The sequence below is a fragment of the Cynocephalus volans genome, chromosome 5 (genome assembly GCF_027409185.1).
Source record: "Cynocephalus volans isolate mCynVol1 chromosome 5, mCynVol1.pri, whole genome shotgun sequence".
Classification (NCBI taxonomy): Eukaryota; Metazoa; Chordata; class Mammalia; order Dermoptera; family Cynocephalidae; genus Cynocephalus; species Cynocephalus volans.
This window is the reverse complement of record NC_084464.1, coordinates 58,275,684-58,301,806: the sequence shown is the minus strand read 5'-3', so window position 1 is coordinate 58,301,806 and position 26,123 is coordinate 58,275,684. Positions and strand designations below refer to the sequence as shown.

The window sequence follows — 26,123 nt, the reverse complement described above, 5'->3', positions numbered from 1 at the left end:
ACAACAAAAAAAACAAGTAACCCACTTAAAAAATGGGCAAAAGAGCTAAGTAGGCATTTCTCTAAGGAAGATATACAAATGGCCAACAGACACATGAAAAAAAGCTCAACATCACTAAGCATTTGGGAAATGCAAATCAAAACCACACTGAGATACCATCTCACCCCAGTTAGGATGGCTAATATCCAAAAGACTGTGAATGATAAATGCTGGCGAGGTTGTGGAGAAAAAGGAACTCTCATACATTGTTGGTGGGACTGCAAAATGGTGTAGCCTCTATGGAAAACGGTATGTAGGTTCCTCAAACAATTGCAGATAGATCTACCATATGACCCAGCTATCCCACTGCTGGGAATATACCCAGAGGAATGGAAATCATCAAGTTGAAGGTATACCTGTTCTCCAATGTTCATCTCAGCACTATTTACAATAGCTAAGAGTTGGAACCAGCCCAAATGTCCATTATCAGATGAGTGGATACAGAAAATGTGGTATATCTACACAATGGAATACTACTCTGCTATAAAAAAGAATGAAACACTGCCATTTGCAACAACATGGATGGACCTAGAGACAATTATATTAAGTGAAATGAGTCAGGCACAGAAAGAGAAATATCTCATGTTCTCACTTATTTGTGGGAGCTAAAAATAAATAAATAAATACACAAATAAACTGGGTAGGGGGGGAGAGAAGAAGACACAACAATTACAATTCCTTGAAGTTGATATGACAAGCAAACAGACATGAGGTTGTTGGGAGGGAGGGGGGAGAGGGAGGTTTTGGTAATGGGCCACAATAATCAAATACATTGTATGTTGACAAAATAAAATAAAATATTTTAAGAAAGCTGAATTTCCAGACTAGATTTAAAATAAATAAATAAATAAGATTTAACTTTATGTTGTCTACAGGAGACACCTTTAGATTCAAAGATACAAATAGGTTAAAAAAAAAAAAAAAAGAGTAAATGCACTAGAGCTAGCACTAAATTAATGGGTGTAGATAAATTCCAAAAGTGAATGCACAGCAGAAGGGCCAAGGATAGACGTGAAGGAACACTTACATTTAGGTTACAGAAAAGGAAGAGGAGACAGAAGTTAGAGGCAGAATAATGTAGTATCACCTAAACCAAGACAAATCTTTAACAAGGTAATAATAGTACAAATGTCATATGCTGCAGAAAATGAAGAAAAGACATCCGATTTGTTGTCAGAAAACCTAATCTAAAATGCAAGGGGTTAAGGACTGAACTGAAGGTGAAGAATTAGAGACCTCAAATGTAGGCTTTTTTTGAGGGGGTAGGGTGAGGGTGATCTTGTTTTGACAAATAAATGTCAAATGAAAAGAGAAAACCACTACTGTAGCGATCAAGAGGACAGAAGAACCTGAGAGGTGGCTTTTCTTTGAATTTGAATAAGGGAAAAAAGTATTTTTCATGCAAGTTCGATAATTTACAAAGTACCTTAACATATATTATCTCAACTAAAGCTAAAGGAAAAGTTAAGTGACTTGCCCAAGTTCACTAAGTATAACTTAATCCCTAAAGAACAAAGGTTCTGAAGTCTTGTTGCTTCTCTTAAAAACATTAAAAAATTTCAGCTTCTGTGCTATTACTTAATCATTCTAAACCCTCCTTTTCTCAGCCTTATGATAAAAAAAATATTCCTTATAGGTTGTTGTATGTATCTAATGAGATAATGTACAAAAAGTGCTAAACCTAATTGATACATAGTGTAGAACTAAAAAAGTTAGTTATGACTGTAAATCAGAATAGGAGCTCAAGTTTTCTAAGTCCCATGTTCTCTCTGGTTCTACAATATTGACAAAAGAAATAGGGTAAGTAATGAGGCAAGGAAAAAAGTAGGTAGGAATATAAAGTACTTAAATACAGAATGGGAAGAGCCTCTGAAAAAAGGCAGGACACAACTTTCTCTAAGATTATACCTAATGAAGAACACAAATGAAGACAAAAATGAGCGAGGAGAAAAATAAAGTTAAGAAAGATAAAGGAAATAAGTAAAATCGCCAGTCATCAGCAGAGAGTAAAGATAAACTATCAGTGAGAAATGAAAAGCAGTGAATATACAGCTGTCTCATCATGACCACAACCAACCCTGTTGTCCCCAGGACAAAAAAGAAAGAAAACTATGTATATAATTCAAGGAAGAACTAGACTCAAGAAGCAAAACCATATTTGTTTCATTCACAAATACGTCTTGTGGTTCACACAATGCCCACGGGAATTAGTGTTCAAAATATACTTACTTCATGAATGAACAGACTGTGACAGGAAGTCAAGAGATTAATTAAATGACTACCAAGCAGCAGGGAGTAGTAGGATAATGTAATTTGTAGTAGAACCAACAACTCAGTTGGGTTGGAAAAAACATGTCCAGTTTATGCTGGGAGAAACGAATTACCTCTAGATTACTTCTCATTGCCTTCTCTTCTTCCAAATCTTTTCGTAGTTTTTTCAGTTCTTTCCTAAAAAGAAAGTATTTATTACTATTAAGTATTTTCAATTAAACAATCTATTTGATTAATTTTAACAGAATCTCTGTTGCCTAACCTCTCAGTACATGAGGAAAACTTAAGAGCAACAGCCATATTGGCAGAGAAAAATTTCAAATTCTCAGTTTGAACAGCTCATTATAACAGTTAAATAATTCAGCAAAACCATGGCAAACCTATCTGAGATAAAGAAATTAAATGAATTCAAAGCAACTCCTGAAAAAGGAAGAAATAAAACCTGTCACATAAAGCAATTTTCCATATTCAGCTGTCACATATTTTCTAGGCTGAATCAACTCAGAGCCCAAGCAATTTGTCAGAATGAATATCAACATATGTCACAATACAAAGCAGATTAGTTTTTTTGATAAAATAATCTGGATTTTAAATTCCTTTCTCTATTTTTTAAATTAAACATTACATTAAAATCAAAAAACAAAAAAATTAAAAATTTCAGCCAAAAATAACCTCTCTTTCTTAATTCATGTTTTCATTTTTCTATGTTCCCTTCTAACCTATCTTTCTATATAGTCATTCTTCCCTCCATAGTTATAAATATATATTATGTTTTTTCACAAATTATTTAAAACATTTCCATGCTGCTAAAAATTTTATATTAATGATAACTGCTGTTTGGTACTCAAACATCCAGGTTTTTTGTTTGGTTACCTAGGTTTTCTGGGAACAGAAGAAATGGGAGGAATAGGAATTTAACTTAACAGCATGAGTACATCAATGTATCTAATCAAAAAAATATGAATATTTTTGGCTCTTAACATACACTAGAATAATTCTCTTTAAGAGTACAGCTTGAGAAAGTAAAAAAATCTCACAAAGAATATATAAGAAAAAATTTTTAAAAATTATTTATATAGTTAATGTTTCAAAATTAATTTATTCTGTGGCTTTAATAATTAGAAAATAATTTCTTTATACTGGAGGTAAATTTTCTATTTCCTACTGACTATAATTTTTAAAATAATATTTAAAATGTATCTAGAGCTTATTCTGATTTTTGATATAAAAAGTACATCTAACTCAACTTCCTATTTTCATAAAGTTATCCCTTAACGAATGTTTCCTTTTCTGATTATTCAATATTCTAAGTTTATTATACATTAAATATATATATCTAAATTAAGAGATATTCCTGTAATATTTATCCCATTCTATTTATGTGTATTTAGTAGTATTACACTATTCAAATCATTTGCTTTTCAATTTGATAATTTAGTACCCCATCACATTTTTGTTTTTTTAAAATATATTTACAAATATACAATTTTTATATAACAGTTTTTTTTTTTACAATAGGATCAAACTATACATCTTATTCTGCAACTTTTCTACTGAAGACAGATTACTGATATATTTCTGTCAATCTTTCCATGTCAATCTCCCTCAATTTTTTAATGAGTTGTTCTATACATTTTAGATTTTAATATTGACTACGTAAAAACTATGTATCTGTAAGCTATAAAAATATTATAGAAAAGCAAAATCCTAAGAGCTCCAAGTCAGCTTAAGAAATAAAGCATCCCTAATCTGAAATCCAAAATGCTTCAAAATCTAAAACTTTCTGAGCACTGACACAATGTTAAAAGGAAATGCTCACTGCAGCAATTTGGATTTTGGATGTTTGGATTAGGAATGCTCAACTAGTATGTATTCTGCAAATATCGCCAGATCCAAAAAAAAATCTGATATCTGAAACACTTCTATCTAGTCCCAAGCATTTTGGATAAGGGATACACAGCCTCTATTACCAGTACCTTTGATACTCCAAGTCACCCACTGTCCTCAATCCCAATCCCCCTCTCTTCCATAAGAAAAAGCTTTATAGCATTTATTATTTGCTTTTCTTTCTGATTTTATTACATACACAACTATATCTTAAAACAACATATTTTGGTATTTTATGCTTTTAAACTTTATATAAACAGAATGTACATATGCTTCTGCCTTGATCACTCCCCCCATTTTTTAGATTAATCCATGTTGACGCATGTAGCCACAATTCAGTTATTTTTACTGCTGTATACTGTATATTTCTCTATTAATATTCCAGTATATATTTATCCATTCTCCTTCTGATACTCTTCTTTTTTAAACAGAAAGAAAAATGCCACCGAATTTTCTTTTTCAAGAGCAACTCAAAATATTGAAAATACCCTTTGAGAAGACATCTAAAATATCTGATATATATATTTTTAAATATATATAAATCAGAAATACTTTATTCATTCTACAGATAATTTAAGAGCACCTACAAAAAAAACTATATGTAAAACATCACTCTTAGTATCAGAAATGTTAAAAAAAAAAAAAAAAATCAAGTCAGGAGAGTTCTCTAACTGGTACATGGATGGAGCGCAATAAATATTTACTGGATATATGAATATACAGCTTATAATGTATATATATTGCAGAATCTGAAAAAATTTTCAAGAGATAAACCGAAGGATTCAAGAAAAACAAATAGTGTCGAATTACAAACTATCTCCATACACATCATATAATTACATACATAAAAGTATGTAACATATTTTTAAATATTCGTTTTTTGAGTACATTTTTTGATTCCACCTAAGTATACACATTTTTTGTTTCCATCTAAGGTATTTGTAAAAGTGTTCTGCAAACTACAAGTACCTTATATTATTAATCTCAATATTGTCTTTAATAAAGAATCCTAGACTGAAAATTGGAGGAGAAATGGTAAAATCAGGCTTAAAGGTAATATGGCCTCTGGACGTGACTTTTATACCATATTCTAAGAAATCTTTTTACTGGGGAAGTTGAAGAGGAAATGAGAGCCCTTGCCCTTAGTTCAGCTAAATTAGCTGCCTTTTTATCTGTTTTATCTACTGGGCTTTTTATAGAATTATGTTTAAAATATTAACAATTTAAAATTCAAATACTTGTGGTTATAAACAAGATCTCTAAACCAACAGAGGATACAAATTTGAGTTCCAGCTCTGTCATTTAAGAACTGTGACTGTATAATCTTATGTAAATAACTTTACTTCTCTGAATCTTTATTTCTTCACTTAAAAAGGGGGAGAGGGGCTATAGTCGGTGATCTTTCAAATTTATTTCAGCTCTAAAAAGTCTAACTTTCTCTAGAGTATGTCTCATCATATACCATATCAAAAACTTTCAGAGTTGGGCCGGCCCGTGGCTCACTCGGGAGAGTGCGGTGCTGATAACACCAAGGCCCCGGGTTCGGATCCCATATAGGGATGGCCGGTTCGCTCACTGGCTGAGCGTGGTGCTGACAACACCAAGTCAAGGGTTAAGATCCCCTTACCGGTCATCTGTTAAAAAAAAAAAAAAAAAAAAAAAAACTTTCAGAGTTAAGAAAAAAGCATTACAGATTACCTAGCATCTATTCATTTTATAAATATCCAACTCAACCCTAGCAGAAACACTGATCAAAGTCCTCTGAAAAGTTGACTATATGCCCTGATACACACCAGATCCAAACTATAATACAGCTTTTCCAATATCTTTAAGACTTATTAACACCCTGTGTCTGACCAGATTTCTAGCCTAAAATTCTAGGTATGTATGTACCTTTTCTACAGTCGAGCTACCAGAACAAATTTCTCAATTCTTTTGCCAAAAGAAGAAAAGAACTGTTAATGAAAATTTCTTTATCCATCCCAGAGACTTAGCAGATTAGATCTTTACTTGATACAGTTTGAAAGAATTCTTTATACATGTGCTAAATAGTACTCCTAGAAGAGAAAACAAGGATGACTTACCCATGGTCCTTTTTCAGTGCTTCTACAATGTACACCAATTCAATAACCTGGGCTCTAAGTTCATCCAGGGAATTTTTTTCCCCATCATCTGTTTCTACCTTAGCTTTCATTTCTAATGGAGTTAGAGAAGCAGCCGTATTTGCTTTAGAAGCACTCAAAGGTGTTGAAAGGTACACAGATGGCTGAAAACATAAGAACAATTTTTCTTCTGATTTTATTTGTAATTATACTCAATATTATATTTAATTCAAAAGATTTTACAGGAAGATAAACAACAGTCAACAAAAGAATAAATCTGCAATCACTAGTGGTTTTTATGAGAAACGCCAATGGCTTTATTTTAAAAAGAACAAAATCTGTCAGATTTATTTTATGAATAGTTTGCCTAGTGCAGCATCTAAAAAAAGCAAGACTATATCAGCATTATTAAGATGTCATTTTGATATCCCACATTAAATACTTATTGTTTATAATACCCAAATAGCTTCACTTAAAAGTAATTATGCATAATTTATTAAGTTCATGGAAGAGGCATTAAAATGAGTCCACTGCCTGGCACTCTTTTAGTATTTCATTAAAATAACAGCAAGTCATTTTAGTAAAATTTCAATAGACTGCTGACAGCTGAGAGAATCAGATTAAGTGTATTTGATTAACTTAGAAAAGCAGCCAAAAATGCCCTGGAGTGAATGAAACTGAGGAATAATTTAGGAGGAAACATGACCTTCTTAAATACGTGTGTCAGCTGTGATGATAAAACTATGTTAAATAAAAATGGCCAAGGTTTAGAAAAGACACTTAATGCCATGTAACAGATGGAAGGATCCCCAGATTCTGCCATTCAATTCAGTATGTACTGAGTGCTTAATTATGGTGCCAAATACTAAGGCAGGTAAGGAGTAAATGTGATGGTTTCTGACCTTAAGAGTATACGTTTAATGAGAAAATGAAACAGATGTATATAGATATATTCCTTTAAAAAATGTGAAAAATGTAATCTTATATTACACATTTACAATAATGTCAGCTCTTCTAAAAAAGATCTGCAGAGAATAATGTGACTAAGTCTCACAACTCAATTTTCCCACAAGAAATATTTTATTTCTTGGAAGAAGAAATAACTCTTCTTAAAGGACACCTTGAATTCCATAATTCTGATGTTCACAAAAAATCCTAGAAATTATACAAATCTTAGACCAAATGTATCTCACCTTCAGAGAGGAGGATGTATCCTTTTTAAATTCAGGTGGCTTTAAGTTGGCACTATCTTCTTCTTTTGGTAATTTCAAAACTTTTTCTGGACTTTGAGTTGGCTAAATGATTTTTTTTTTTTAATCAAGAGACAGAATAGACCAAAGAAGAAAAAGGTAGTAAGCATTTGGATAATAAAGCAAGTTAACTTTCATTGCTTTGTTCTCAGCTGCTACTATTTGTGATATTCCATTACTGTTAACAAGATGTTATATAACTTCAAGCTGAAAAACACATTTTGTATATCTTGGGGGCAAAAACAGCTTCCTTAGCAACAAAAATTTTCTCCACTTAGGTAATTTAATAGCATCACAATTCTTAAGAGCTAATACATTAACATTCAGGTATCACCAGGCAATGTATAGAAAGCATAAAAAGAAGTTACACATTTAGACACCAGGACAAGGACTAAAAAAATATTGAATATTTCAGGGAAAAAATGTTTTCTCCTTTTTTCCCAAAATGAGTATCTACTGCTGAATTCTAATCATGGTTATTAAATGGGTACATTAAACAGGTTCCCTGTTCCCCTTTGACCCTGTACAATGTGGTTATGGTTTCAGGACATCTCCTTATTTCTATCTCTGTAACCTTACATTCCAGGCCCTGTTGAAATGAACACATCTCTCTCCCTGTATCTCCTTAAATACCAGCATTTGCACTTGAGTATAATAGATATCTTCCTGATTTTTAAACCGAGGTGAAGCTAAAAACCTTCTCTCAATCTTATCCTCAGATGGACTTTGTATTTGCTAAATCCTCTGTGTTTTATGACAGTGTAAGTGTAACTCACAGAATGTCCACCATTGAAGCGGCCAGGCAGCCTTCTTCCAGGCATCTTCGGTCTATTTGCAGTTAGATGTAATAAGTTTTCTGAGGAAGCTATGTCATCAAAATTTATAACATCTAGAGAATAAAAATAAAAATTATCTACTAAGCGATAACTTTACTTTTTGAAAAGTAAAAATATTTCAGTTTTTGAACAAACTATAAATTAAAAAAGAGTACCACTACTTTGAAGGGCTCACAGTTGACCTGTGCTTTTCATATGCATTTGGAAAATATTCACTCAAAAAAAAAAAAAAAAAAGACATCCTCTTTATCTGATACATTTTATAGTATAAGACTTTATTAACAATATAAGGCTTATGTTTCCAATAGACTTAGACCTCAACAAAAAGCTTTTATTGAAAAGATAAATGTGCACCATAAACTGTAGTAGCATAAAAAGCTGTCATCTTAAATTCTTGCTTATAAAAAAATACGATCTACTTCTCAAACTCATAATTAATTATAACATATCAGGAAATTTACATATAAAATTTGCTTTAAATTTCAATTAGTGAGCAAATATTCAAATTTGAAGGATTCAACTACATCTGGCACCCTACAGCTTTCTATTTGCATTTCTCAATGTAAAGTGAAAGCGTGACTTATTGTGCCTCTATATATGCATGTATGTATGTGCACAGTATGTTATAGCTGGACTCAAACTGTTTAGAGTTCACTGTACCTCTGCTTAGACATTATCATGTTTAGGAATCATAAGATAGTTATAAATCTAAGGCAAATCAGATACCAAGGGAAAATGCTACATAGATGACCAACTTGCTTCCTCGGTATCAAAAGCTGGTTGACCTTTGACACAATAACTTGGGTTAAGGACAACTAGGTAATTCATATATTTGAAACAATGGTATATAATACTCTGCATTTTTCTAGATGATCCAGAAAATCTTGCTAAAGGAGATTCTTTAACTCTGAAGCCCAGAAATCTATATAGTGATACAAGAAGCCTGACAGTAAACTCCAGATACCTCCATTGTCAACATAACCTTCGTTTAGCCCAAATAACTCAGACTATACAGCCAAAATGTTCTTCATGGTAGCAGATATATGTGGTCTGATCTTCCAAGTCTAGATTCATTCTTCACATTACCATTTGCCTGGATATTTATAATACTTCCTGTCAGATATTTAGATACCCAAACTCAGTGTTTTGTTATTTCTTAAAAGAGATCTAAAGATAATCATCATCACCACCCTAAAAGTTTATTTATCAACTTTCATATTTAAAGTAATTTATTTAGAGAATTTTTTTAAGGGATGAAAAATGCAAAGGTGAGGCAGAAAAAGAAGAATTATTGTTATGCAATTTGCATTTTATAACAATTAGAAGTATTTGTTGACTACTGTTAATTTTTTTCCATCGATTACTTTGTGTGTTCTATCTTGGATCAAGTCAATAAGCTAATATACCACAACAGACACTCTAATATGCTCTGTTTAATTTTTGCTTTGAGATTTTTGATAATTGTCTATAAACAACTAAAAATACAAGCTATAATAAGAAATAAATGAACTATAATGAAAAATGCATTATATAATCTGAAAGAGCAAGTTTAAAAACATATTTAAATATATCTATTTATAGACTAAAAAAATGGTACTTAAAAAAGGTATGTTAAAAATCTGTTGTATTTTGAAGGATTAAAAATTGCTGTTTACACTGATAAATATGCATCAACAACCTACAAAAAAAACTTGAAAAGTACAATCTGGTCATTTTGGTCTGTAGAGATTATTTTCAAATGCATATTTAAGCAACTTGCAGAAAGAAAAAACAAATAGAAAGAGAGATGAAGAGAAATGAAACTAAAAGGATAAATAAAAAGTAGATTTACAAAATTATACACCATGCTCACGTAAAATGCCTTCTGTATGTCCAGTTTTGGGCTAAAACACCAAGACAAATAATTTTACTATTCTAAAACTCTCTAAGGTTCTCCATTTAAGCCATTACGTTAGTAAAATGGAATAGTGCACATTTTCAACTCATGATATATCCAAATGCTTTTAAATTTACCTAAGAGTGATTGATAACGATGGATTTACACTGAATACATGGCATAAAAGGCATGACAATCACTTAACTCTTACAATCACATTTGTCACTCTGCCAGCCACTTACACTTCTACATGTTGCTAGGAAGCCATGAAATTTTTAAAAAATCAAAATGAAATATTCAATTTGGGGAGAAAATAAACTGATTTTTAAGGCTGCCAATTTAAAAAAAAAGTTATCAAAAGAATATTTTAAATTAATCAGAAAAAAAATTCCAAAATGAATTTCATTTCATTTTAAAATGGAAAACCAAAAGGGTTAGAATGAACAAACAGACAAACATATACATTTTCAGTAAAATTACAAAGAAAATCAATGTGCACCACCTATTTATGTTGAATATACTATTTTGATTTCTTTTGTAAGTTGTCATCTTACCAAAATGGAGAAGGGTAGGATAATTTCCTGATACGTAAGAAGGGAAACAAGGCAAACAGGCTAGGAAACAAAATCTGGAAAGAAAAGTCAAGGATAGGAATGTCTAGAAAAAAGACTAAACCAAAAAAATTATTTTACAAAGCAAGAAAAAGGAACGGTTATAGAATGAATAGAACCATTTCAATGTCTAGCATACAACAATTACAGGTAATCTGAATGTATATAACGTGTATTAGATTTTAGATGTATTCCTTTGTCTTTCAAAATGAAAAATTAAGATTAGTTTTAATTTCAATATACTTTAAGCTAAAAAAGAAAAAAAAGGGCTTTTTAAAAATTCACTGAACACCAAGACAGTTTCCAAATGCTGATTTAGTGCTTTAAGAGGCCAGAGTAATAAATCAACTTATTAACATCTCATAATATAGTTATAACTGAAATTAAACCTCCTTTTAATCAAATTTTAGTCTTTAGCACATGATGGTAATTACAATGATGGAGGCAAATTTAATCCCATGGTATCAAAGGAAAAATACGCCAAATATTATTTTAAAATATCTCAATATAAAAATGTAACTCAATACAACCTTTAAAATATTTCATAAGTATACAAAAATTCACTTACACCTTATATGATACATACTCTGTATAATATGATATAATCAAAGAAACTATTATTAAAAACTAAATTCTTTTAAATCCCACTTTAGATACAGGCTCTCTTTGTACAGTGTCTACTACTTAACAGGCACCTTATTAGAAAAATCTCATCATTAATTCTTTCTGGAAGAAATAAATGAGTAAATATTGGGAAAGTAATGAAAACAAAAATAAAACTATCAAATAAAACTGATGAGAAAGAAGGAATGTTTTCTTTGAATCAAACAATGTATGTTTCTCTAAAATTTCCTTTTAATGCTAGAACAATTAATCAAAGAAAAACAATCAAAAGAGATAAAATACTACACTCTAAGGATACCTCATCAAGCTGGGCTTTCTCAATGTGATAGCTATGTTACTACTAAATTTTTTATTTTCTACTTTAATTTGAAAATAATTTTAGTTCTCAAAAAATTTACAATTTTAGAAATATTTCAACTATGCAAACTTTATAATTAACCAATTTTTGAGGAAGTGTTCGAAAATGAGAAAAAAAATTTAAGACTTGGTCACCAAAGGCACTGCGATTTGTTACACTATATTACATACGGTAATATATATGGGAGAATTTAAGTTATTTCATGCCATTAAAATGAAAAAAGAAAACCTAACAGTGTTCTAGCAATGTCTTTCTTATATGCACAAAAGTCAGAGTCAATATTTACATACATACCTATTTTATATATATAGAAATTTTATATGTGGCTTTATAAACAGGAAAATCATATCTGAGAATAAAATCAGGAATTTATAGATTAGAGCAGAAACAGAATAAGATGGGTTTAACAATGGAGGAGGGAGGGAAGTAGGAAAATAACATTTTTAATAACTTCCATGTCAGATATTCAAAGAGGTATAGTAGATACACTGAATCATTCAATTGGTAGTTAAGCAAGAAAACAGACTGAGAAGAAACTTGTCTATGACTAAATCATCTAATAAATAAAACCCATTTTCTTAACAGCAAAGTCAGTGTACTTTCTACTATAGCATTTCACCTCAAATTATTTTGCATACTAATAAAACCCTCAGTAAGAGTTTTCTGTATTTGTTTTAAACTTTCTGAAACTTATTAGTTTCATACATTGTTTAAAAAATGTAAAAACCTCAAACTAAGCCAAAAATATAAATTAAACTATTCTTCAACCTAATGCCAGATTGAGGCTGTATTTGAGCCAAAGCACATTTTATTTAAAGGTGTTAACATCTCACAGAAAAGACAGAACACTTACATTGAGTACTAGAAACATATGAATATTGTAATGGGAAAAAAAAAAAGTCTCTGAATTGGTGTTCAGAATATAACTATTTGCTGCCATCAATTATGCCTTTTATTTTAGCATACTACCTGTGCCTAAAAGACTACTGATGTTATAACACTTGCTCAGTAAATATTTGGTACTTAATATGAACTCAATTCCCAAAATTTATACTTTCTGAACTTTTTAGGGTGTAAGTGTAGTACACCAAAGGTAGCCTAATTAAATGGAAGGAATAAAGAATAGCAGCTTGGAAGTCAGCTGTTAGTTTCCTGACTTGTGTTAAGTCTTAGCATCTCTAGATTATTTCCTTAATTATTTAAAGAAAAAAATAAACCAGAAATTAAAAGTTTTCAAACTCTTCTCCACAAAGCTTCTTTGTTTATTTAAACGAAGAGTAAATAATGGTTATGGATGTAAGTCAGAAAAAGGGCCCAAAAGCAAAGTGAAAAATACAACTATTCAACTGCCAATAGTTTGAAAATGTTACATGTATTATTTCTACTAGAAATGTATCAAAGCAAACAGGCTTATTGGTGATAGTATATGGAAAAAAGTTTTTTTAGAAAGTGAAAATTTATTTCAATTTACCTACAGTTAAAAAAATTTTCCTCTACCTTAAGATAAACTAAATAAAACAAATGTTCAAGAATGCTGCAAAGCAATAGGTAAATACAGACTCTAAATGTTAACCCTTCAATTCCCAAAGGGACTCCAACAAAATTTAAGACTTTTGTGATAAAGATCACAAAACTGTGGAAATACAAAAGAAAATTACCAATAGATTTTTGATTTCCAGAGTTAAAATTGTGCAAATAATCTTTTTCTTCAACTATTACTTTTGAAAACACATTTCTAGCTATATTTTTGAATCAAACAGAAAACATTAGGAACTGATAAAATTCTATTTTTTACTACTAAGCTCAATAAAAAATAAAGGTTTTCTTTTTTAAAACATGAAGATAAATTTTTTTAAATTTTTATTTTACAGTAAATAAGAACAGTTGTCACCATATAAAAAACACTGAATATATTTCCGTGAAATTTCTTTGAAATACAAACATCTCAATTCCCAGAAATTATTAATGAATATGGCTTCATCCAGAGCAGGCAGGATCCAAATGTATGACAAAAGGATCTATTAAATATTCAAACTGAAAGACTGAAAAGAGGCCACACTTATGTCAGAGCCTTTACAATGGTAAACTGAAAAGAGGGAAGAAAAATAAGACCACCTGAAAAATTCTGAAATGTAATACCATATTCTATAATAGGGTGACAAAAAGCATCTAAGTGTAACCGGCCTTGAGGTTTAAATGTAAAATATAAAATGTTAACACTGAAGCTAAAAACTATATTAAGACATTTAAATTTTTAAAAGAATATCACAGAGCACTTTATTTGGAGGGAATTTAAAGAGTTCTCTTTTGATTTAGGTGATCGTGCACATCTGATGTGTCTGTAGCTTACTATATTTAGATGCAAAATAGGGGAAAATTGCATCTGCTTCCTAAAGTTACTATAAAGATAAAATAAGAACATACATGAGAAAGTGCTTTGAAAAATGTAAAAAAAAAAACTAGAAACAACTGCAAAGCACAATACAAAATAATAACCATCACCACAAAGTAATGATTGCAAATAATTTTAATATATCTATATAAGACTCCTCTGTTTCAAGTTTTCCATTTTACAACTAATAGGTTTAAAGACCAGGAAGAAGTACAGACTAGACAAATAAAGATGCATTAATGGGCTAAAAATCAGTCCTAAAGCTTAAGAAACAACATTTAGCAAAAAAGAAGAAATTTTTAAAAAGTCTTTTTAAACATAGTCTAGTGCTAGTATCGAAAGTCTACATCATCTCATTTAAAAATTTTTCAAACTAAAATGATTCTGCCTGAGTTAGGTGGTATGGTCATTCCATTATGAAGAGAGAATAATAGATAAATGATCTTTTAACATCCATTTTAGTCCTCTGACCAGTATAAAAACTTACCCATTTCAGTCCTCTGATCAGTAAGAACCATAAAGATTTTGCCCATTTATTTTCTCAAGTTTATTTCTCTACTTCGGCTACTAAGTTTTTAACCAATTTCCACTAATTTCCACTGTGTCTACCCACATACACATTGCAAATATAAATCTCTTATGTTAAATAGTTTCAGAAAACTACATTAAACAACTTTTTAAAATGTACCACTTTTGTCCATGCTGACTTACCTGTTTCTTTAGAGCTCCTGACAGTAAATGAATCAAGGTCTACTGATTTTGGTCTAAGGGGCAACTGTTCAGAATCTAGCTTTGGTTTTGATACTGGCTCAGTTTCAAATTTTGATGAAATGGTAGAAACTTCCCCATTAATCCTGAAACAAGAAAAACAAACATAAGCAAAAATCACTTCTGTGTAAAATATGACTATTTTTTAAAATTGTGAGTTAATGACATTAAAGATTTTATAGAATAATACTATTTTCTGTTCTGTAAAACTATTTCATAAACATAAACCTCAACCCTAAGACTGACCACAATAAAATCACAAATGTAAAAAGTTTAATGAGTGTATTCATCTCTTGTGAGTATAAGATTAACATTTAACAAAGAATTATTATACTCTATAGAGAAAATATGGAAAACACATATTTAAAAAAATTAAACTGCAACAACGAAAGAACTAATTTGAAGGCAAGCAACAGCACTAAGTCAAACGCAGAGAATGGGCCTGCATTTTTTTTTTTTCTTTAAAGTTTATTGGCAATATTTAAGAAAAGGGCTGTGGGGTGGTAGGGCTAGAGCTGGAGGTACATGGGCTGCCCCTTTTTGTCCTCCTACTGCATCTGGGTGACCAGCATCATGACGAGACTCTTATAGTTGCCCTTTGACAGTTCTTAGCCCCTTTGACTGTCCTGGGTGGCTGGGGCCCACCACATTCTGGGGTCATCCCTCCAACCAGGAAATCCTCAGAGGGTTACCCACCAGGCCAATTTCATTCTGGACAACCAGTTCTGTAGCCATGAAGGTCACAAACTCCACTACAGGGGTGCCTGCCTTCTTAATGTAAAGCACCAGGTTGAGACCCTCACCATACTTTTGCAAAAGCCACAGCCTTTTGCAAAAAGCCTCTCTGAAGCAGCCGCCTTTTGACTCATAATCCTTGCACTTTAATTTTAGCTCTAATGTGGGGGTTCTCTTGCCTTCAGTATTTTCTGCCTTTCCTCTCAATCTCTGGTCATGTTCCTGGCATACCTCCTCCTGAATCAGCCTCTGCTCTTCCTCCAGCTGCCGGAACTCACTTCTCCGAGGCATCTGATCTCTTGTTCTAGCGTCCTGAGGTTCTGGCTCTCCTCCTCCTCCTCCCTCCCCTGGGCCTGGATCTGCCACTCCTGGGCCTCCAAATAAAGCTTTCCTTTCTTCCTTCTCTAATCATGTTTCTAGCTGTCCTGACCTTGTCATATACAGCCCTGGATGCAGCAGCAGCCAGTAGCTCTACGGGCTGAGAAATCTGGCGAAAGAGTTCAGCCACTCTGGGATTTATCCAAATATTTGTCTGGGTGGCAGGAGAGGGCCTTGTGCTTACTGCTTTACCTCTTTGATCCCTTCAATTCCTAGCAGCATGTACAGGTCTACCTGTAAGAACTCCTTGGTCACTCCCATGGTTCCAAAACCTGACTGGATTCATAACTGTGTGTGGGGACTGCTAGCTCCCAGCCTGCTGAATAGCACTTAGGCCCCTGGGTATTTGATCCTGTATATTAATAATCAAGGCTCCAATCAAATCATCAGATCCTGCTTGTGACCTTTGTGTATATATCCAGCCCTCAAACTTGTTTTTAAACTCCTTGGACCTTATTTGCAATATCAAAAAAATTCTAATTTTTCAAAAAGAAAATTAAAAAGACAAAAGATAACAAGTATTGGGAAGGATATGGAGAAAAGGGAACCTTTGCATGCTGCTGATGGGAATGTAAATTAGTACAGCCATGTGGATAACACTGTGGAGGTTCCTCAAAAAATTAAAAATAGAACTAACAGATGATCCAGCAATCCCACTATTGGGTATAATCCAAAGGAACTAAAGTCAGTATGTTGAAGAGATATCTGCACTCCCATGTTTACTGCAACACTATTCACAATAGCCAAGATATGGCAGTAACCTAAAAATCAACAAATGGTTAAAGAAAATGTGGTACATATACACAGTGGAATACTATTCAGCCAAAAAAAAGAAGAGGAAATCCTGCCGTTTGCAACAACATGGATAAATCTGAAGGACATGATGTTAAGTGAAATGAGCCAGGCACAGAAAGACAAATACCATTTGATCTCACTCATATGTGGAATCTAAAAGAATTGATCTCACAGAAATAGAGTGATGGTTACCAGAGGCTAGGGTGACTAGGGGGAAGTGGGGTGAGGTAAAGAGATGATGATCAAAGAATAAATGGTTACAGTTAGATAGGAGGAATAAGTTTAAGAGATCTATTGTACAGCTGGTGACTACAGTTAATGATTATTTCATCATTATGAAAAATGCTAAGAGAGCGAATGCTAAGTGTTCTCATCACAAAAATGATAATTATGAGGGGTAATACATCTGTTGGCTAGATTTAACCATTCCATGATGTATACATATATTTCAAAACATCATATTGTACATGATATATACAATTTTATGTCAATTTAAAAAATAAATTGAAAAAAATGTTTAAATTTCTTTGAGGTTTAGAAAGGCAACAGAGCTATTTAGGTTGAAGGTGAATAAATAAATAAGACAAAATTAGGTAAAACTTACTTGGCTATAGGAGGTGGTGGAGGAACTGGTTTTTCAGGTCGCTTTGGGTACACCGTTCCAGGAGATCTCAATAAATTATTGGCTTTGGTGGGTGGAGTAGGCTTCTTGGGTGGGACTTGTGGAGCAGCTGGTTTAAAAGGTTTCTGGTCTAGTGCTGATTTTTCATCTGATGATTAAAAAATATTTAACAAGGTATTAACGATCAAAACTATTCAGGTTTTTCTATTTCTTAAAGTTAATGTCAGGCTAGAAAAGCATGAGTCAGACAGATATTAACTTTCACTCTCTATATTTGGGTATGTGTACATTGTTTTATTTATTTTAAAGTTATACTTTAATTTAATAAGCCTAAACAGCTAAGAAAATATTTACTTGGGGGGCATGGGACACTAATACGCTTCTGATTAACAAATAATGCCTGCTTTTCTATGTTCCCAGCATCCTTTGCTTTTATGGTGGTGTTCTATCTCAAATATAACCACATATAATTTTACTCTAAGAAGAAAATTATCTAGGCTTAAATACAGACGACTTTCTGAAACTAACTAAAAACAAGTGCCAAATAACTCTAATTAAAAAATAATCATGAGGGCAAAGAAAAAAATCAAATGTTAAGAGAAACTGAAGCTAGACTGATCAGCCACAGACGAAATATTTATTTATTTTTTTTGCAGCTGGCCAGAACAGGGATCAAACCATGGACTTTGGTGTTAACAGTGCCATGATCTAACCAATTAAGCCAACCGGCCAGCCCTGATTCTCACTATTGTAATGGGAATTTTATTAACACCATTTCATTTAATAATTCATTCAGCAAAATAGTTATTTTCATTTTTCAGATAAGAATTTATGCTAAAAAAAATACTGAGAACAATTTTATGCCACGTTAATTTAAAAAAAAAATTTTATCACCAAAAAGATATCAAGCACTCTTGGTACTACACATGATATACTTGCCTCCTGGTCTTTCAGATATTATGAGCAAGTATTAAAATTGACACGTGTGCACACATATGAGATACTCATGATATGGCTGTCAGGTAAAATGAGTCATAAGGCATATATCCCCAAATAAGAAACTCCTAAGTATAATACTGAATAATCAAAATTTACTTGTCTTTGAAAAGAATGTCTATCATAGGACCACAAATAATTTTGAGATTTCCTATCAATCAAAAACTGGCGATTTTGAAACTTGAAAAAACATCATAGGCCGTGAATAAACCCCTCCTTAACATACAAGTTTCATGTCACAAAAACGAATACACTATTGGCCTCAAGGTATAACAATGCATCATATAATTATACCAACAGTAAAAGCCAAAACTTCCCTATCCTGACCATAGCGAAATATATCCACCTGTAGTTATTAACAGGCAACCAAAATTGAAAATAGAAAATATTAAGATGCTTTATTTAAAATACCAGGAAAATGTCAAAAGATAGAGTTTAGTTAATTAATTGAATATATTTCCTTTAACAGATATAAAAATAATAGCTTGAAATCAATTCAATTCTATAATATTATTTTAAAACAATAGAACATATTTAATATTCATGGAAATCAAAATGTGACAAAAATAAGATTCATTATTCCTAGTATTTCCATCACTAGATCAACCATAATATGTTAATTAATGTATTTGAATACTAGATTTTTATTTATTTTTATTGAGGAAACATTTACATAACATAAAATTAACAATTTTGAAGTGAACAATTCAGCATAGTTTAGTATATCACAATGTTATGCAAACACCACCTCTATCCATTTCTAAAACACTTTCATCATCCCAAAAGAAAATCCTGTTCCCCTTTATCAGTTGCTCCTCACTCCCTCCTCTGTCCAACTCCTGGAAACCAGCAACCAGCCTTCTATCTCTGTAAACTTACCTTTTCTGGGTATTTCATACACATAGAATAATATGGGACCTTTTGTGTCTGGCTTCTTTCACTTAGCATAATGTTTTTGAGATTTATCCTTGAAGCATAAGCATTTCATTCTTTTCTTGTGAATGAATAATAATATTCCATTATGTATATATCACAATCTGTTTATACATCCTTTGAAGGATGTTTGGATTGTTTTTACCTTTTGGCTACCATTATGAACATTTGTGTACAAGTATTTGAGTACCTGTTATCAATTCTTTGGGGTATTTATCTAGCAGTGGAATTGCTGGGTCATATGGTAATTCTATATAACTTTTTGAAGAACCACCAAACTATTTTTCATAGTGACTAAAACATTTTAGATTCACACCAGCAATATAAGAAGTCCAATTTCTCCACATCCCTGCCAACACGTTATTTTCTTCTTTTTTTTTTTTATTATAGCCATCCTATTGTGTGTGAAGTGGCAGCACACCACGGTTTTGATTTGCATTTCCCTAAAGACTAATGAGGTTGAACATCTCATCATATGCTTCTTAGCCATTTGTGTTATCTCTTTTAGAAAAATGTCTATTTCGGTCATTTTTCCCATTTCTAACAGGGTTGTCTTTTTGTTGCTGAATTTTAAGAGTTCTTTACATATTCCAGATACCAGACCCTTATCAGATATATAATTTGCAAATATTTTCTCCCATTCTGTAAGTTGTCTTTCACTTTCTTAATAATGTCCTCTGATGCACGAAAGATTTTAATTTTGATGAAGTCCAATTTATCTATTTTTTCTTTTACTCAATATGCTTTTGGTGTCATATTCTAAAAAGAACAAACTGTGTTTCTCCATACCCATAACACTCTGACACCAAATGTGTGGTGATTTATTCCCATACCGATCAATTTACCAGCACCAGATGGGTGTCCTACAATTCAATTCAATTCCGACACAATCTACCTGGAGTTAATGTCAGATACCACAAGTTAAGAGCTCAGTCCCACAAGACTGTCGCCAGTTCAGGAGCCAATCACAAGTCAAGGCCTGTTGCACTTCTGACCAACTGGCTACTAATTGGAAGTTCCCACGCCCTCCCTCCTCAGGCTCGATAATTTGCTAAAAAAGCTCACAGAACTCAGGAAGGCACTCTATTTACTATTACCATTTTATTATAAAGAATGCAACTCAGGAACAGCCAAAAGAAAGACATGCATAGGGCAAGGTATGTGGAACGAGGCATGGAGCTTCCACGCCACGCCCTCTCTGGGCATATCATCTTCCCAGGACCTTAATGTGTTGAGCACGAAAAGCTCTCTGAACCCTGTATTTTAGGGTCGTTAATGGAAGCTTCATTACGTAGACATGACTGAGTGAATCACTGGCCACTGGTGATCAAGCCAATCTCCAGTCTCTCTCCCCTCCCTGGAGGTCAGGGGATGGGACTAAAAGTTCCAGTCCTCTAATCACATGGTTGATTCTCCTGGCAACCAGCTCCCATCATTACAGGCTTTATAAAAGTCACCTTATTAACATAAACTCAGGTATAGTTGAAAGGTGCTTGTTATGAATAACAAGACACTCTTCTCACCCTTATTACTCAAGAAATTTCATGGGTTTTAAGGAGCTATGTGCCAGGAACCAGGGACAAAGCTCAAATACATATTTTTATTGTGTAACAATATCACACATATCTAAGAATCTATTGCCAAACCCAAGGCCATGAAGATTCCCTATGTTTTCTTCTAAGAGTTCTAGCTCTTCTTATATTTAGGGGAATAACCCATTTTCAGTTCATTTTCGTATCTGATGTAAAGTAGGGCTACAACTTCATTGTTTTGCAAGAGGAAATTTAAATTTAAGAAAAAAAGTTTGGGGAGGAATGTAGTGGACTGAATTGTGTTCCCCCCAAAACTCCCTGAAGCTTGAATTGTGTCCCCCAAATTTTATGTATTAGAAACTTAACCCCCACTGTGACTGTTAAGAGGGTGGGAGATCCTACTATGGTAATTGAAAGGTGAAGCCTTGAAGAGGTGATTGGATTGTAGGACCCTGCAGTACTGAATGGATTAAAAATGGTGGTCAGGGGTGTGGTTCTGAGGGCGTTAAAAGAGGAGGAAAGTCTGTCTTGCTCTCTCTTTGCTTCTCTTTGACCTCTGAGTCATTGTGGACACCACCAAATGGACTTTGGACTTCCCAGCCTCAGAAACTGTGAGCAATAAATTTCGTTTCTCTTTATAAATCACCAAGTCTCAGGTATTCTGTTATAGCAACACAAAACAGACTAATACAGTTAGTTACCTGAAACTCAAAGAATTATGTAAGATATGGATGTTATGATAATTTAAGATATAGAAAAGAAGCAACAATTATCTTAACTATATAAAGAAGATTTTTTACTAAAATGTATGCTAACAAAATATGACAAAATAATTAAAATATATCCTTTTATTTACTACACAATACAGCAATATGTTATTAACACTGTACATAAGTTAACCCATTTATTAATTCAGATAAGGGTTACAGTCCTGCAGCATGAACCGGAATGGAAAAGTAAGTAACAAACATTACTGGCACCAAAGCATGAGAAATTACAAGTACATAAATTCTAACTAAAAAACACCAAATATTCTATTCATTGTAATCACTTGGAGATGCATTAGAGAAGAAAAAAGAAAAGAGAAGAAACAGTACTATCCCAAAAGTAGTAAGTCTATTCTTACTTGAATTTTCCTAACATTTAGTAAATTTTATGACAAAAGAAAATTTACCCAAATTCCTCTCACTGAAGTGGTTAAATTTAAGTTTGAGAAGTTATCACCACATGAACACACCTCGTCACCACCACACAGGCCAAGAACTGAACATTATCTACATCTCTAAATTTTCCTTTGTACCTGTTCCCAATTTCTACCTTATCCTATCCCGAGGTGTCTTCTAACACCGTAGATTACTTACACATATTTTTAACCTTACTTTAGTGAAATCACAAGATTCATTTTGCTGTGTGTAGTTCTAGTTTATTCATTTGTTGCTATGTGGTAGCTGGTATATGAATATATTTCAATGATTTATCCATCCTACTATGAATGGATAACATTTGTGTTACTTCCAATTTAGGGTCAACATAATTAATGCTACTATACACTGTTTCATTTATTCCTTTGGTACATAGATGGAGCACACATTTCTGCTGGGTAGCTAACTAGGAATGAAACTGCAGAGTAACAGGGTATGGTTCTATTCAACTTTAGTTCTCCAGATTGGATATACTGATTTATGTATAAATTAATCTGTATCCTCACCAACATTTAATATTGTCAGTCTTTTTAAAAACTGTAGCCATTTTGGTGAGTGTAATTATACTCTTACTTTGGTTTCAAATTTCATTTCCTTGATAAGTAATAATACTAACTTTTTATACTTTGATAAAGCACCTAATTCAAGACTTGTACTTATATAGTCATGTATACAGCTACATTGACGTTTTGGTCAATGACAGAATGCATATAAGACAGTGGTCAGAACAACAGGTTTTATCATACATATAGCCTATGTGTGTAGTAGGCTATACCATCTAGGTCTGTTTAAGTACACTCCATCATGTTCACACAATGACAAAATCACTTAATGACACATTTCTCAAAAGGTATCCCCATCAAGTGACTCATGATTGTATATGCAACTAAATTCATTTATACTTACACTTATATTCACATTTATACGGTTTTTAGTTATGCCAGAAGTATCAAACCCCACCTTTTATTACTTTTAACATATATTAAGCATAGATACTTTAAAGCTCATATCTGGTGTCTTCAATATCTAGATCCCCTGAGGGCCAGGTTCCATTGTCTGTTGTTAGTTTCTAATCAAGTTCATATCTGCAAGTATGCCTGATTATTTCTGAATGAGTACAAGACATAAGATATTTATATGAAAACATACAGAGATAATTTAAAGCTGTAGATGATGTCACCTTTTCCACAGAATAAAGATTTACTTTCATTTTTGTCATTCAGCTAAGATAGGAGGGGCAGTAAAAATCCCAGATCATCTTCCTCCAATCAAGGATCGAGATGATTAAAAGCTGGGCTTCAGTGTTCTTGAGAGTTAAGTCTACTTCCATTTCACACTTCCTACTAGAGAGAAGCCCTTTGGGAACCAACTTAAAGCCTAGGAGTTTACTAGGATAACTTCTTTTTCATGAGCCCCGAACTCTAATTTTTGTCTTTTTGAACCCAAAAGTCTATTGAAAGTTCTTTTCATAGTCTCAGCTACCACTTTCAGAATTGTCAAATGCCTCAAAAGGAAACACAGGCCCACATGCCAAACACACTTTTCTGGGCTTTGCTTTTTCTCTTGGTCCTGTGATTCCTAATTTTCTTGGTAACTACCCTACTCCTAGCAGATGACTCTGGCAAATATATACTTCACACAATCCTTCTAGCTATTCTTGGCAGATATGGTCCTCATTTGTTATTTCCAGAAGGTCCCTCATGCTTCAAACTTAACTTATATCTACTCCCTTGGCTTTTATGAAACTGTTCTCTGATCATTCTCTGCCTGTCTCTATGACCACTTCCTGTCATTCTTCTTCAAAGAGTTCATTTAACAACTTCTTAACTGTACATATTCCAAGACTCCACACTAAGCTCTCCTCCCATTCTTACTCTAACCAATCTTCTTGGACAACCTTACCCATATCCATAAATTCAATATCTAACTTCCAGGATAGTGCCTTCCAAATAAACACTTAATATTAACAAACTCTTAGCAAAGGCTCATCCCATATGTCCACACAACAAATTTCTTGTCAGAAGCTGAAGTCACATATTTTCCCACAGAAACTCTCTATTCCATACTTCCTACCTCATTTCCCCATCCTCACAACCATTAGGATCCAATTAGTGAACAAGATGTGCTAGTGCAGAACCTAAATCACCTAAATTGCCTTCCTTGTGATAGAGCCTAAATATATCTCCACATCTTCAGCAGACAATGTAGTTGATTCACCCAAATCCATGCTACCTTCTTCATATGATTATACTAAGCCAATCAGTGCACAGCATTCTCCCTACAAATCTTACAGGTTTGGAGGTAAACAAATAACCAAAGGTGGTAAGTCTAAAAAAAACTTATATTCCATGGTTGGGAAGAAGTTTTCTTCTCTTTCCTGTCAAATGGACAAGAAACCATGTTGCCCTGATTGTCACTGTCAGCATTCTTGGGACAAGGAGAGCTAATCTGAAGATAAAGTGGACACTGAGGATAGTAGAATGAAGAAAGAAATATAATCCAGGTCCATCATAAAATCATTTAGTTGCAGGTCATACGACACCTATTTCTGGTCTTCCAATTATATGAGATTGTTTCCCTATTGTTTAAGTCACTTTGAATAAGGATTTTCTATACTTTGCTCTCAAAACACTTCAACTTCCTTTTATTCATACCACCTTCCACTATCCATATCACATCTACCCAAATCACTAGAAGAAAGTTTCAGAAAAACAAATCTGAACATGTCATACCCTCACATCCTTCAAACTTTTAAAAATACTTCAATTACACCATAAATATTGTATTGAGTATCCCCTACGTATTATATACCTACTATGCAAGGCACTAGAAAATCAATGGCAAATAAGGTACAGATATACATACGCACACCCCTTTGCCCTCTTAGAGGTTAGTCAAGTGTGAGAAAGACAATACACACAAATACATATAAATATAAACTAACAAATATCTATTAGTTTTATATATATATATATTTACATATATAAAAATTAATAACAAGTAGTTTTATATATATATTTAATACATATTTTATATATTAGTTTATATTTTTTAGTTTATACTTATATAATATATATTTATGTATACTTTATATATTTATAAATAATATATATATAACTAGTAGCTATTTCTCAGGCAATAATGAAAAATATCTATTTTTAGGTAGAGTACTAAGGAAAAGACTAATGTTAAAGGAGCAATATTTTAAGGTGGATTTCAAGAAAAATGAAAAGCCATGGAAGGATCTGAGGGAAAAACAATTACACAAAAAGAATTCCAGGGAAAAGGGACTACACCAAGTAACTGTGAGAAAAAAAACAACTGGTATTCTATGAACAGGTCACTTAAAACCTGGTAGCTGAAACTAAGGTTTCTGAAGTCCAGAAAGGCTCATTCTGAAAAGACAACACCGTAAACTAGATTTTCCCCCAATTTCAATAAGAAACTTTCAAACATATTAAGATGATGTGCTGCTATGTATCGTACAAATTATACACACATATACATAACACATACATACATACATTTTTTTCATGTATGTGTGACAAATTCTGAAACCCTTATCACTACTTTAAATTGTTTCTTGAACAGGGCAAGATATAAACAAATAGTTAAATACATACTCCTTATACTCCTTGTCACAGCAATGAAAGGCCTTTCATGACCTAGAGAAGTGGTTCTCCACTTTGTCTTCAGATAAGAATTACCTGGAAAGCTTTAAAAATACTAACACCTAAGTCCTACCTTACAAAAATTCTGGAAAGAATCCTAGGCATCAGTATATTTAAAGCACCCACGTAATTCTAATACACAGCCAAGACTGAGAACAACTGTGTGAAGGTACCTTTTCAGCTTCCTCAAAACTCCTATGTTCTTATAGCAATTTTCTGAATATATACTTTCATTCTTTTCATAT

General features: G+C 32.6%; 1 protein-coding gene and 1 pseudogene across 1 annotated transcript in view; both read right to left on the bottom strand.

The window, feature by feature from the left end:
- CD2AP (CD2 associated protein) overlaps window positions 1-26,123 on the bottom strand; it is a 121,849-nt gene that overhangs the window by 5,142 nt on the left and 90,584 nt on the right. Inside the window, exons 12-17 of the mRNA XM_063097193.1 lie at window positions 17,527-17,692; window positions 14,958-15,100; window positions 8,326-8,438; window positions 7,493-7,594; window positions 6,282-6,463; window positions 2,424-2,487 (exon numbers count right to left, since the gene is read on the bottom strand). Of these exons, the coding sequence (XP_062953263.1) occupies window positions 2,424-2,487; window positions 6,282-6,463; window positions 7,493-7,594; window positions 8,326-8,438; window positions 14,958-15,100; window positions 17,527-17,692 (770 nt within the window). The remainder of the gene's footprint in view (window positions 1-2,423; window positions 2,488-6,281; window positions 6,464-7,492; window positions 7,595-8,325; window positions 8,439-14,957; window positions 15,101-17,526; window positions 17,693-26,123) is intronic.
- On the bottom strand, window positions 15,563-16,388 carry LOC134378152 (dnaJ homolog subfamily C member 17-like; annotated as a pseudogene).